This window comes from Hyperoodon ampullatus, assembly GCF_949752795.1.
Source record: "Hyperoodon ampullatus genome assembly, chromosome: 7".
In the NCBI taxonomy this organism is placed as follows: domain Eukaryota; kingdom Metazoa; phylum Chordata; class Mammalia; order Artiodactyla; family Ziphiidae; genus Hyperoodon; species Hyperoodon ampullatus.
Window position 1 is genome coordinate 93,241,027 of NC_136920.1, and position 15,602 is coordinate 93,256,628.

Sequence of the window (15,602 nt, forward strand, 5' to 3'; positions counted from 1 at the left end):
GAGCTGGGGCTACTCTTCGGACTGACTGATAAATCAACTATATTAAAATTAAGAATGTGTATTCCTTACAAAAACAGTAGAGTAAAAACAGATCACAAATTGGGAGAAGATATTTTCAACATATGTAATCATAAAGATTAGAGTCCAGAATATAAAGGAATTCTACAAATCAATAAGAATGACAGTTTATCAGGGCTTCCCTGGTGGTGCAGTGGTTGAGAGTCCGCCTGCCGATGCAGGGGACACGGGTTTGTGCCCCGGTCCGGGAAGATCCCACATGCCGCGGAGCGGCTGGGCCCGTGAGCCATGGCCGCTGAGCCTGCGCGTCTGGAGCCTTTGCTCCACAACAGGAGAGGCCACAACAGTGAGAGGCCTGCGTACCGCAAAAAAAAAAAAAAAAAAAAAAAAAAAAAGAATGACAATTTATCAGAAAAAATTGAGCAAAAGACATAAACAGATGGCACAGAAGAAGAAACAAAAATGACTCATAAAGCCATGTAAAGATACTTAACCTTAATAGTAATCTAGACAATTTAAATAAGAAATACGATACACTGTTTCACATTCAAAAGATTGGCAAAAATAAAAAAAGATTTACAAAACCAGGTTTGGTCAAGGAAGCCAAGCAATGTCAACTCTCATGCATGAGGTTCAGAGAACAAATGGATACAATCACTTTGGGAGACTGTTAGCATTACTTTGTAAAGTTGAACATCCCCTGTGACCCAGCAAATTCACTCCTGGATATATACCTTGGGAAGGAAAAATGTGCATGGTAGCGCTGTTGATAACAACAGTAGAAGAAACATGATGCAATTCAAATGTCCTTCTATAATAGAATAGTAAATAAATTGTGGGTTATTCCTATAATGGAGTACTACAGTTGGCCCTCCGTATCCTTGGCTTCTACATTTGCAGATTCAATCAATCACTGATTGAAAATATTTTGGGGGAAAAAAATTCCAGAAAGGTCCAAAAGGCAACACTTGAATTTGCTGTGGACTGGTGACCGTTTACACAGCATTTACATTGTATTCACAACTATTTACATAGCATTTACATTGTATTGGGTATTATAAGTAATCTAGAGGTGATTTAAAGTACGCGGAAGGACATGTGTAGGCTTTATGCAAATACTATGCCATTTTATATAAGGGACTTGAGCATCTGTAGATTTTGGTATCTGAGGTCGGTCCTGGAACCAATCCCCTGAGGATATCAAGGACGACTGTATACAAAAGTAAAAATGAATGAACTAGAGCTATACACATTAGCATGGATGAATCTCAAAAATGATGGCGTTGAGTGAAAAAAGCAAGTCAGTAAATACATACAGTATGATCCATTTTATATACAATTTGAACAGAGGAAAAGGGAAGTCATTTATTGTTTGGGGTTACATATATAGGTGATAAAATTAAAAGGAGAAAATATGAATGATTTAAAAGATAATGATTACCTTGAGGAGGGTTACGTGCATAGATTTGATTGGGGAGAGTCATTCACGGAGGTTTCAAGGTATTTATTGGTAATATTCTATTTTGTGACCTATGTGGTTGGTACATGGGTGTTCAGCTTATTATGACTGTTTATCTTTATACACTCTCTTGTATATATATAACCTACTTCACAACAAAAATTTTAATTAAACATTTACAATTCTGCAAAGTGAACATTTGGACATTTTCTTTCATTATTTACAAACATGTGTCTCAAAGCCTTTTAATAAATTAGAAATCACATTCATAAGTAAAAATAACATTAACACTAGAAAACCCAATTAATTTGCTGCTATGTGCCTGATGATTATAGAATTCTGGCTAAGTATTGAAAATTTTCAAGAATAATGAAGCTTATTCTGTACTTTGCTCCTACTAAGATATCCCTACATAATAATTACTTAAAACCTCATCTTTAAAAAATATGCTTTATAATATACATAATATATTAGTAAACTAGTACCGATATCTAACTTGTATATAAGCATAAATATTATATTGGAGCATGCTCAAAAAATTTCTTACTGAGTGGGCAATCAAAACATTTGAAGACCACTGCTCAAGAAACCGTTTGCCAGCCCCTCTGTAACCAAGGGTGCCTAAGAGTCACCTGAGCGCATGTTTAAAATGCTGTCTCCTGGACATACCCCCAGGATTCTGTTAAATTAGTATGGAGAGGGCCCCGGAACATGCATTTTTAATACACACTCCAGGCTGTTCTGATATAAGTAGCTCCCCTGCCACAATTTTGCTCTAAGTTTAGACAACAGTCAAGCCACATCTTTAGAGAGCTGTGTCCCCAGACTGTGCGGAATGGCTTTGACTGAATTGAACTTTGGCATGATGCCATTGAGGGGCTCTGGCAGAAGGAAATGGCCTTTTAAAATTCATGCCAGCAACTGGGATGAAGCTATAACTGATGATATAATGTATGGAGAGGGCAGATCATAAAGCCCAGCACAGAGTGCATGCTCAATAAATGGTCACTTCTTATGTTATAATTCTGTCTTATGTGTTAATTATCCTTATGAGAGCACTTAGGAGCAAGTTCTTTCTGCTCTAAGTATAGGGAATAATTATGCTATTCTTTATAATACAGCAATTTGATGGTCTCCTTCTTAGTTCAGTTTATTTTGATACTGGGTTTAAATGGCTGTCATAGTGACAAAAGATACCTCCCACGAATATGTTGATCCCAACAGAAAAATGAGTCATTGGTTGGACTTACTAAATGATTACACCTATTTACTTATCCTAAGTAGTCTGTTTTTATACTATAGACACTCCATTGAGTGACTTTGCATTGTTTCCTAGGCAGCTTAGAACCAAATTAGTGGCTCTTCCTTAGCATCTATGTAGAATTTCATGACATGCAAAAAAACATATAATTTTTTATACTATTTTATGTTCTTACCCCTTTTTCTCACCTACTTCTAAATAAGGCATTTGGGGGTTACTTCTATATTCCTGTATTGCCTTAAAGAGTTGTTGGAGTAGAGCCAGAGGAAGGGAAAGAAGAAGGTGTGAGTGAGTAGGAACATGGATGAGAAGAGGAAGAAAAGTGAGCAGCTAGAAGGGACCAAGGCATCTAGGTCAGTTCAAGCTCATTCATGCCCTGGGGCAATAATCAGAATTAGGGTTCAAGTCGCCAGTTCATATTCCGTGGATATTTCTCTTTCTCTTTCATGAATATTTATCCACTAGTTCTATATTTATCCACTAGTTCTATAATACTAACAAATTAATTAGCTCTTTTATAGAGAATTACCTGTTATTTTTGCTTATAGACTGGTCTCCGTTGCATCATATAAGGCAGTGGTCCCCAACCTTTTAGGCACCAGGGACCGATTTCGTAGAAGACAATTTTTCCACAGACAGAGGGATGGGGGGGGTAGGGGGGATGTTTCAGGCGGTAATGGGAGCGAGATGGGGGGCAGCAGATGAAGCTTTGCTCGCTCTCCTGCCGCCCCGCCGCTCACCTCCTGCTGTGCGGCCCCGTACTGGTCCGTGGCCCGGGGGATGGGGACACCTGGTAAAGTTTGAGGTGCATCTTTTTAATTAATTGGGGGAAATTTCCAAGTGTTCAATTTGGAGGATGATAGAGGAGCAGTCCTTCTTCAATTTTTCTTGGATTCTTAGAAAATTTATTTTAATCTTTAAATTTTCATTGGTTGAATTTTCATAGGCTAATGGAATTGTTTTCAGTCTAACTAGCCTTAATAGGACTTTGTGAGGATCACTATTTTGAAAAGAAGTTTCTATTTTTAAGTGCTAGTTAAGAGCAATTTTTCATCTTATATTTCTACCTGCTGATAACATTTAGGAAAAATATCCAAGTGCAATAATAATGGGTCTGAAATGAGTATGTTTACATAATTTTTAATAAATGAAAACTGCTCATTTTCTTTTCATTAATGCTTCACTGTTTTTAATAGCTTTTAATGTCTCATACCTTTTTGGAAAGCCTGCATGCTCGATAATTTTCCCTTTTAGACAGAACTTCAGCATTCAGAAACACCAGCAAGCTTTTTGGAGAACATTCCAATAAGAGGTATCTATATGAATGCTTTTACAGGAAGTGGGCTAGTATTCTTAAGAGGTTAATAACTTTGCTGATTTGGTCCCTCTGCAGGTTAAAATTAATTGGGAAAAAGAAGCCACTCAAATACTTTACAGGACAGACAAAGGGTATTAGGGAATGGTAAACAAATAAAACAGGTTTTAAAGTAATTCATGGTATACTCTCTCACCGACACTGAAAAGCACTGTTTTACTACAAGAAGAAATTTATTCTTATACCTTTTTAATGATTTGTAATGTCAATAAGGAAAGAGAAATAGTAAAAGGCAGTTTAATTGGCATTCTTAGAAACACGGTCCTCTGCTAACTTCTCTTCCATACAGTACAACGACAAAGATGGCACTGAGATAAAGAAGATTGAAAAAAAAAAAGCCTGCTGTATACTTATTATACACAGAGCCCCATGCTAAGTGGCTTAGATTTGTCATTTCACTAAGTACTTCGAAAAAGCATAGAGAATAAGTAGTATTATTCCTATTTTATAGATTTGGTAGGTTCTCAGAAAGATTAAATAACTTGCCTGTATCTTCTTACACTCAACACGATTGGCCACTCTCTCCTGCTTGAAATACTCTCTTTCCTTGGTATCAGTCACACTTCCTCTTGAGTTTTGTTGGCTTTTCCTGGCTATTCCTCAGTTTCCTTTGGTCACTCCTCCCTCTCTTCCTAACCTCTAAATTTTGATCCTGCAGATTCTCAGGCTCCCTGAAAGTGGGGCCCCTTCTCTCTCTCTCTAATTCTGTCCTCTGCTTAAATGCCATCTAAATGTATAGGATTCCTATATATGGCTTATCACCACCCCAGACTAGTCTGACAAGCTCCTGTCGTATATCTTCCTGCCTACGTGACACCTCTGCTTGGATCTCTTACAGACATTGCATGCTCAACATGGACCAAACTGAACAGTTGATTTTCTCCCTGACACTATTTCTCACTCTTTTTCTATCTCAGTAAATGACATCATCATCCATCCTGCTGTACAAATCAGAAACAGTTTTGATTTCTATCTTTCCCCTATCTTCAGATCCCATGTATGACTTAGTCTCATAGCTTCTTCCTTCAAAATATAGCTCGAAGTCATCTATTTCTTCCTAAGTCCCTGGGCTTTTGCCAACCACCCAGCCCTGTACAAGAGTCACTTGTTTTTCCTGCTTCCTCTCTTTCTCTCTACAAATCCATTCTCCATATAGCATTTAGAGTTATTTTTTAATGTAAATTGGTAGGAATAAATGGGCAGAGGGCAGAGGGTTTTCAGGGCAATGAAAGTATTCTGTATGATACTATAATGGTGGGTACATGTCATCATACTTTTGTCAAAACCCATAGAGCGTACATCACCAAGAGTGAAGCCTAGTGTAAACTATGGGCTCTGGATGATGATGTGTCAGTGCAGGTTCATTGATTGTAACAAATGCACGGCTTGGTGTAAGATGTTGATGGTGGGGGAAGCTATGCATGTGTGTGGGCAGGGAGGGGATATTTGGGAAATCTGTGTAACTTCTGCTCAATTTTGCTGTGAACCAAAAACTCTAAAAAATAAAGTATTTCTTAAAAAGTAAATTGGATGATACCACTCTCCTACTAACAGTCTTCTAGTGGCTTACAATTGCCCTTGACATAGAATTCAGATTTTTTATGGCTGAAAAGGCCCCTGCCTACCTCTCCAGCCATAGCGTGTGGCAACCCACAACCGCTCTCCTCTTCCCTGCAAATGCCATTCTCAAGCCTCAGGGCCTTACCCTTGCTCTGGCCTCTGTCTGAACCCCCTCCTTCATGCTTGCTTGGTTCCTTCTTTTCCTTTAAATCTCAGCTGAAATGATACCACTCAGAATGCCTACTTGACCACTGTATCTAAATCAATTTTCTACCCCCATTTCCCCCCATGGCATCCTATTTGCTTTTCTGATAGGACTTTTCTCCTTTGGAAATTACATCTTTATCAGTTTTCATTTACTGCTGTAGACCAATACCTGGTACAAGGGAAGCAATCAATAAATATTTGAAAAATGAATGAATGAATGAAATGTATCTGGCTAGTAAGTGGTGAAACCAGGGCTCAAACCCAGAATCTGTCTGACTCCAGAATCTGTGTTCTGAACTCTTATGCTAGGAGTAAAATCAATTCATGTTTAGTGGAATTTTAGAGTAAAATTAATTTTTGCATAAAAATCTAGAATTCTTTTAAAATGTGATAATCCACATGATAACCCTCCAAGGACAACAGAGTACTTGATTGACCTCTCTCTTAGTGATGCTGGATAACATAAAGTATCCAGCAGTATACAGTATGACTGTATGGATAACCTGTCCTATTTGGCATTTTATTTACTAAGATGCCCAGACAAGATTCCTTGCAATAATTCTTTCAACTTTGTCAAATATTCTGGGAAGTCAAATAAAATGACTTTGGGCAAGTTACTTAACTTCTTTAGACCAGCATCTATAAAATAGGAAAGTAATGATTTCATAGCATTATTTAGGAGGAATAAAGGAAATAGATGAAAAGTCCTCACCACAGGGTTGGTATACGGTAAGTAAATAATAACTGTGGTTCTTTAAAAAAAGTCTTAATTCTTCGGTTGATTTAAAAAGTCTAATCTTCAGGGTTAACTAAACAGGGCTCCTTTTTAAACTATTTCTCAATTCTGACATGATTTGGATGAGCTGGATTGACATGCCAAGTCATCAAAGACTAACGATAGCTGGAAAAAATAAGCAGGAGAATTGCCTCTTCAGGGGGACCCGAGAAATCCACAGGCAGCTTCTAAATCTCAACGAGCTGACTTCTAAATTTCCATTGAGTTTACACTTTATTGCAGGGGACAGCTACAGTCTGGATTTGAAGTCAGTGCCATTCTTGGAATTTGTGTCTGCTTCATGAGCTTACATTTCCGACAAAGTTTTGAGAAATATACAAGAAAAAGGGAGCAACATATATGTTTTTCCAAATTACTTTTAAAGAGAAGTTTGATTCCGTTCATTGATTCTGCCTAAAACAACAACAACAAAGTAAAACAAACACACACTGATATTTAGGGATAGGAATTTTTCTTTTCCTCTTTTTTTTTTTTTTTTTTTTTTTGCCTCAGGGGACTTTGCTTTCCAGTATTTGCCAAGTGCTCTATTTCACATGGTGTAATGAGAGTCTTGGGTCCCAATTTTTTTTTTTTTGAGATCAGTTTGAGAGGACCATATTTCTTTCATAAGAAAAAACTTCAGAATTTCTTTTCTGTCTCTCAGGTTTTGGATGTTATCGTGACAAAACTAGACAAGCTGGCAGAGGGAGCCATGGAAATTTTTGAGAATCTGAAAACATAACAAATGGAGTTGAATGGATTTTGAACAATAGATTCCACATGTATCTCAGGAGAAATTAAATAGAACTTTTGCTAAATATTTCACATTTTAGAGAAGAAAAACTCAGAGCTAAATACTACAAATTTTAAGACTCATCCTAATGAGAGTCTTTTCTTACAACTCATCCTGGAGTCTTACATTTACACGCACACACACACACACACCTGTAGAAGTAAATGGAACCTTAGCTGTCCTTGATGCCTGGGACTTAGGCAAAAGAGAATGGCCAAGGAAACAGTTTTACAACATCCTAGGGGGAAATTATTGTTATTTCTTATGTATCTTATGAACTTAATATTTATTTACTTGTTGTGCAACGTAATCAGTTTAGTGTTGTTTTAAAATATGCATTTGTTCAGAAGGTAATTGTATCAAGACACTTTGTTCTTTCCTTTATATGGCTTAGTGTCTACAAGGAATATTTTATTAAATTCAAACTTTCTTCCTCAGGGTAATCCAGTCTTTACATTTCATTTATTGGATCTGGATTCCATTAGATTTTTACTCACTGAATTAAATCTGAGGGAGTCACGCTTCTCCTTCTTAAGAATATTTCCAAACATCTCAGAAAGAGAATTAGATAATTTTCTCCTACCTTTTAACGAAATCTGCTTAGGAGTTTTAGCAAGAGAGAACTTTCCTTTTCTTATCATTTTTGGAAGGGGAAGTTAGTTACCTTTGATGGCATCTGGTCAACCTAGCTCTCTCGAGGTCCCATGAGAATTAAGGGCCAACCCTGATCCATCTGCGTTCTCTTTGCTGTCCTCAGCTGCACTTTCTTACGTGTTGGAGTGAAATCTTCTTCTCCTACCTTCACAAAACTGAAAGGTTATGCCACTCTCATTTTTCCGGCCTATGTACATTTACATTCTTCTGGTGAGAAGGAAAAACCCAGAATAAGATTGGAATAAATAATGTAGGAATTTGTGAAAATGCTTGCATTTTCAGTTGTTTATAAAAATAAAGCTGCCATAGGAGCATGCATTGTCAGTGATCACTTAATGTTTTGGAAGTGGCATTTAAAGAACCCGCTTCTAAGATTAGACTAAAAGATGAGGCATTGTGCTGTTTCTGTAATATTCAAGCACCTCAGGATGACACTTTTTGGTGGAAGACTTACATTCCACAACATTTTATTATGGAAAATTTCAACCACCATCCAATTTTAAGTTCTGTAGTTTCAAGCTGCCAACACAGTATGGAAAACTCCAACGGAGAGGAAATATAAAGAGTTCATACTGCTGTAGCTGTGAGGTCTCCTGGCTTCTAGGAGTCACGGGTGCCTCTTTGGGGGTCTACCCAGGAAAGTTGACTTTTGATGAATTTGTGTTTTTAGAGTATAATACCTGGGAACACAACAAAGTCCTCATTTGTTGTGACTGTCGTAAACTGCTCTTCCTAAAATTAAAAGTGTTTAGAGTTGTATGTGGAGATGTGTTTCCCTAGGATTTAGGCAACCTGTGCTTTCAGGGCAATTTGCCTAAATAGTGTGCATTTAAACTGATTGCAGTCATTCGCTAAATTGTTCACTATGGTCCAAGGTGGTGGTGGGTTTTTAAGATAAATATGGTAAGATTTCTCTCCCTCTGTTGACTGAGTTCTTGATTTCCACTTAAAGTTAACTAGTGAAAGTAACTGTTTATGAAAAGGGCCAAAAGGGCAAAAGTACAACTAATAAATGTTAACACATGGGAGATGTGAATATAGACTCTGCTAATCTGGAATTAATATTTAGAATATTTCCACTCCTGTCTTGGAGGTTCAAAGTAAGCATTTAGAATCTGTGGCTTTTTTAGAGCAAAAAAAAAAAAAAAAAAAAAATGTGTTCTGTGCTGCCCACAGTTTTCACTTTATGCCTTTAATATTCTGCTACAACACCTAGACACTTTCACATTTTATGTTCATTTATCATTCATCATTTTCCCTTGTCGAATTAGTTTGCCAAATTGCTTTCTGATCAGGACTCTTCAAGAGAGAGAATTCCTCTTTTGCAGGGATGCAGGTATTTCTTAACAGCATTATGCAGTCGTGAATTCAGAGACTCATGGAGAACATCATTGAATATACACTTGTAACTCCTTGATTTGAATGATCCACGTAGATATTTAAACTACATTCAAGGACTAGGACGGCTGGTTGCATTGAGAATGTTTGTGGCAGGAAAGAGGAAATAAAGGAGCCATGCATTTTTGTCTTTGATTAACATATAATTAACTTAATAGCATATATCTATGGAATAGAGTATTTAAATCAGAAAAATTTTGTGAGTTCTAGATGATCCAATGCAAAGATTTTCAAGACCTAAAGTACAATAATAAATGTTATCCTTTTCAGTAAAATCATATATTTTTGCCCAACTAAAAATAGGGTAATATCAGTGGATTATTGTACCCTAAACTATTCCCCAAAGAAATTCAGGAGTTAGTGGGGGAAATCAAGAATGGTATGTCATGGTTTGTTTGTTCTTAAAAGTCACAAAGGGCTGAAAAGACTGCTTTCATTCTCATATGTCTCATTAGAAGCTGGAAATTACTCAATAAACCTATAAGCACAAGCACACATATATGAGTGGGTTTGCATTTTTCCTTAGCTAGTACTTTAAGCCATTGTAACTTCAACCTAACGCTTTCCCTCTGATTTCTCTGTCAAAATGCAGCATGATTTAGGATTGAATAATAGTAAATACGGGTGGGAAAGCATTTGTTATGAAAGATGCTCCATGAGCATAAGGTATTGTTATTTCATCTGATGAGAGAATGTCTAAGTTTCAAAACAATTTCATCATCAATAGTTTATGCTAATGAATGAAACAACAGCTAAGCCAGAGGCCACATGCAAACAGAAACACACTGCAAAATGTACAAAGAACATTCTTCCTCCATTTGTTTCCTTAGAAAATAGAATTTGATTACCGAGTTCTTCATGGAACGATGAGTCTTTGTGTTTTATTTCTGACTATAGACAGAGATCTGTCCCTCTGCCACGGAGATGTTGTCTTATATGAGAGTCATATTTCAGCAAACATAATTAAACCATCACAAACAGAGTCTTCCATTAGTCAGACCAGAATTATGGTGGTTGTGCTTTAGATTCATAAGAAAGTATTTCACGTTCTGCTGGGGGAAAAGAAAGACCGCTAAATATTTCATGGCTTTTCTTGATCACATTGTTTATTTCTTAGCATTTTAAAGAGATACTTAATTTTTCTTGACCGCTATTTTTGTCCACACGTTAGAGAGAGAGATATTAAGGGCAAAATTTGCATGGGATGCCAAGAGCTGGTATTTTCCTGGAATGATGCTTACTGGGTATATAAGAATAAATCTCATGCTGTTCTCCAGAAATGTCCTTGGCATTTGATGTGTTCTCTAAAGCTATATTCTGGTAATGTTCCACATCTAAGGTTTCGAGGAGGGGGAGAAGTCATATTTTGATTGGTGTCGTTCAATATACGTTTGGGGTTTCATGCAAAAATAAAACGCGGACACTAGAGGGTGCTGTTTGATTTTCTTTTTCACTGAGTTGTGCTGCAGATTCCGGTGAATCAGGGCCCTGAAAAATGCCATCGTGTTCTCCTAACCAGGACCAAACTGCACTGCTGTACAGGAGGTAGAAATCCCCTGAGTTCAAGGAGAGAGGCTGGAAGGTTCAAAATGGGGTAGATGCTAAATTAATTCAGAATTAGTAAAGAAGTAATTCTTTATTACTTTAAACCTGTATGATTGTCATTTTTTGATAATTACTTAATTTCCTTGGCTGAAAGAAGTTTTATTAGATTTCAAGCTCTCACTAAATGTCAAATGGTTCTAAAAATAGCTAGAATATTAGACAATGTGAAACAATTCGTGCTTTCAAGTTTTGGCACTAGGATTTTGAGCAGAGCGCATACTTACTACTGGTTAAGAAACTAATTATAGAATTCTCAATTGTCAGAAATGCCAGACCCCGAGATGTTGTTTCTTTTTGATATCAGAGAAACACCAAGTTAATAAGATTCCCAATTAACTTCCTTTTTCACCTTCACTAAACATGTGCTTCCCCCTCACCCCAGCCCCCCATCCCCCCACCCCGCTTCCTTGAAGCAAATCTTTTTGAGTGGCAGGAGAAGGCAGTGTTCTGGAGTTCTCTAAATATATGATATCATATGGTTTATGTTTGTATCGTGTCATTTTCTAACCTAAGAATATTTTTTAAAAAGCTTAAAGTTCTCGTTTTATAGAGAGGAAAGTTAAGGTATTGTGATCTCAGATGATTTATTTCAAGCTGAGAATTAAATTAGTAGAAGGGTCAGGATCATCTCCCAGTTCTTCTGCCTTGCAGACAGTCAGCTACGGGACCTGTTTGTTTTTAGTTCTGTAGATGTGTTTCTCTTTAATACAGATAGGCATGACTGGCTCAGAGACTACTTGGCAGCCATCACCACAGATTTCCAGTTCTCCTCCCTCCCAGGTTCATGGGAAGTTCACAATTCCCCCTCTCTGAAAGTTAGTTCCAGCCATGTACCTTGCTTTGGCCAGTGAAATGGTAACAGAAGTGTGTGTGTTCCTTCTGGGGTGTGACCCCTTGCTGAGGTGAGCCCCAGAGCCTCGTGTTGAGCTGGCAGCATCAAAAGATAATGAAGTGTCAAGAAATAACAAGTGCTGATGAGGACTTGGGGAAAAGGGAATCCCTCATTGGTGGGAATGTAAATGGGTGCAGCCACTGTGGAGAACAGTATGGAGGTTCCTCCATAAATTAAAAATAGAACTACCATACAATCCAGCAATTCCACTTCTGGGCATTTATCCAAAGGAGATGAAAACACTGACTCAGAAAGATACCTGCACCCCCGTGTTCACAGCAGCATTATTTACAATAGCCAAGATACGGAAACAACCTAAGTATCCATCGATGGGTGAATGAATAGAGAAGATATGGTCTATATATACAATGGAATATTATTGAGCCATAAAAAAGGAAGAAATTCTGCCATTTGCAATAACATGGATGAACCTTGAGGGCATTATGCTAAATGAAATAAGTCAGGGAAAGACACACATAGTATGTTCTTACTTATATGGGGGAATCTAAAAACAAAACAAAACAAAAAGCATAGAATGGATTGGTGGTTGCCAGAGGCATGGTAAAATGGGTGAAGAGGGTCAAAATATACAAACTTCCAGTTATAAAATAGATACATCCTCGGGATGTAATGTACAGCATGGTGAGTATAGCTAATAATACCTATTGCATATTTGAAAGCTGCTAAAAGAATAGATCTTAAAAGTTCTCATCACAGGAGAAAAAATTGTACCTGTGTATGGTGATGGATGTTAACTAGACTTTTGTGATGATCATCTCCTAGTGTGTATATATATATCGAATCATGTCATATACCCGAAACTGATGTAATGCTATACGTCAATTATATCTCAATAATAATGTGATTCAGGGCTTCCCTGGTGGCGCAGTGGTTGAGAGTCCGCCTGCCGATGCAGGGGACACGGGTTCGTGCCCCAGTCCGGGAAGATCCCACATGCCGTGGAGCAGCTGGGCCCGTGAGCCATGGCCACTGAGCCTGCGCGTCCAGAGCCTGTGCTCCGCAACGGGAGGGGCCACAACAGTGAGAGGCCCGCGTACCACAAAAAAAAAATAAATTAAAATAAATAAATAAATAAATAAATAATAATAATAATAATAATGTGATTCTGACACAGGAACAGACAAATAAGCCAATGGAAGAGAGTCAAGAGCTCACAAACAGAACCACAGAGGTTGAAACTTGATATATGATAAAGGTGGTACTGAAGTCCCATGGGGAAAGGATAATTGTTCAATAAATTCTGTTGAGAGAAAAAAAAGATAATAAAGTCTCATCAACCTCCCTCCCAGGATGGAAGTAAGGATCAGAGACCCCTGATGTGAGAAAGAGAGAAATCTTTAAGCCACTGAGATTCTGGGGTGTTCTAATATGGCTCTACACCTAGCTTATCCTGATGACAGACAAAGATGTCAAACAAGTGAGAAAACCAAAGGCCAAGAATTAAAGTGGGGTAAGAAAGGATTTAATTAAAAATCTAAAAAACAATTATAGTGTTTAATTTAGAAATTTCTAGTGGCTTTGATATGAAAATCAATAAAGAGAAGTTATTAAATATGAAAACATTTCCTCCTTGTATGTCTTCAGTTAAAATTCATCTAAGGAAATCAAGTAAAAAAAATAAATGAGATGTTATTGTGTTCAACTCAGAATCTGATTGTGAAAACCTAAACCTTAGACTATGGAAATGAGAATGGAGCTCTGAATCTGCTGATCTTGAAGTGGGGGAAAGTCTGGAGTTGAGGATTTTCACGTGAAAAAAAAATGTGCATAACATCAATTTCCATCATGGTGAGGAAGAGATACTGTGTCTCTCCTAGAACAGATGGTTTGATTCCTTAATCCATCTCAATGTTCAGCATTTTCCCAAAAGATCCTAAGATGTCTAAGTTGAAGCAGATGCATATTTTTCTCCATCAATACTGGTTGTCCTCTTGGCCGCATAGATCTATGACTGCCAAGCTAGAGCTTGTGGACCCTCCCCGGGGCTGGGAGAGCAAAGCCGCTCAGTGCAGATTCAGTCTATACCCCGCTTCTTCAGCCCAGTGACAGTGTGATGCCAGGCCTTTTATATGTAAGACAACAGGAATCGTACCCACAACCCACGGTCAAGGATGCTAGGATTTCTGCTCAGCGTTTCTGCCCAGGGTTCCCAGAAAAAGAAAAAAATGCCATCAGCTTAAATCCAAAACAACTTCAAAATAAACTTGAAGTGGCGTTTACTTTGTTTTTAACCTTAAAAAGAGAGGCACCCCAGGGATATATTTACCAGGCCCTCTATTATGTAGTTAATTATAGTAAATGTGGGGTTTTTGTGCCACATACAAAAGAGGACGCTGCCTGCTTCTCTTCCACATGGCACCTCACTAAACGCCCTGCTAATGCTCTGTCAGGACAAATAGGCACATAACAAAACGCATTAAAGTGCTGGCCAGCAGGGCCTACCTGCTCCAACTGCTGCTGCTGTTTTTTTTTTTTTTTTTTAAACCAGAGGATGCTACTTAGTGTGCAAAGCTTAACATCGATAAGTATGATTCCAGCCATGGAGTAATGAGAATAATTGAACACAAAGTTTATTTAAGCATAAAACACATTAAAAATGATTTGGTTGATTTGTGAGAGAGAAGAGTTTGGGTCTGAAGAGACAGATGGGGTGTTGGGGTTCCCCAGGTCTGCAAACAATACATGCGGTGGCCACGTGGCCTGGCAGGGCTGGAGGACACAGTGGCGGGTGTGGGGAGGGGAGCAACACAGGCACATCGAGGTCAGATGCTTCCAAACATCGGAGAGATTCCTTAGGGGGAGTCAAACCTTCCAATCACCGCTTCTCAATATTCGATATCGTTCCAACAGGCCCTTTCTCTATAAAAACTATGATACAGAAACAGCACTGGTGGGATAGATTTCTCTGGTCAGATTTCCGACAGACTTGTCTAACCAGGATTTTTTCCTTCACCGGTTTTTCATGCGAACCAACGTTTCTAGTGACAACTATTTGGAAATTTTAGGCAAGATATATGTTTTCCACAACTGGCTTTTAGAAGCCCAGTTGCATACCTTGAAAGAGGAGCATGGCATTTCCCTCTTTTCTGGAACCCTGACCGTTTGGGGCAGGTGGCATCACTTTGAGACAGTGGGCAATCTCAAATAGGTTTTGACTTAAGGGCACACACCTTTTATCCTACAGGGAGTTGAAGTAAGTAAATTACAGTACTTTATATAGCAACCTTGAGTTAATTATGAGGTCGTGCCTGATGTATAGACAAAATGCCATAATGAAATCTGGGTCATGATGAGAAGCAGCGTCCAAACTTGAAGTTCAATGGAAGAATTAGAGGCTGTGAACAGAGAGAGACATAGTAAGTCCTGTGGAAAAAAATATACCTGTTTGACATGGATCAGACATCTTTGTGGTATTCCAATAAAGGAACCTACTTTGTTCATTGCCAAGAACCCACTTTCTCCAAATGGCCTGGACTGAGGCAGCAAGGAAGTGAAATTAACCCAACCTTTAGGAGTCCTGCTAACTTAGAGGGTACCAGGGACACCTGGCAGCCAAGGCTATTGCAGGAAACCTTGTTTGTTGG

The 15,602-nt window shown here is 38.2% G+C and overlaps 1 protein-coding gene across 2 annotated transcripts in view; it reads right to left on the bottom strand.

Annotated features, from left to right (window-relative positions):
• Positions 1 to 15,252: 15,252 nt before the first annotated feature.
• The window catches only part of LOC307056061 (alpha-tectorin), a gene marked incomplete at both ends in the record, with an annotated part of 70,276 nt that continues 69,926 nt past the window's right edge, over positions 15,253 to 15,602 (bottom strand). For both annotated transcript variants that reach the window (XM_079708525.1, XM_079708524.1), the window contains one exon: positions 15,253 to 15,353. In XM_079708525.1, coding sequence (XP_079564651.1) covers positions 15,253 to 15,353 — 101 coding nt within the window. The remainder of the gene's footprint in view (positions 15,354 to 15,602) is intronic.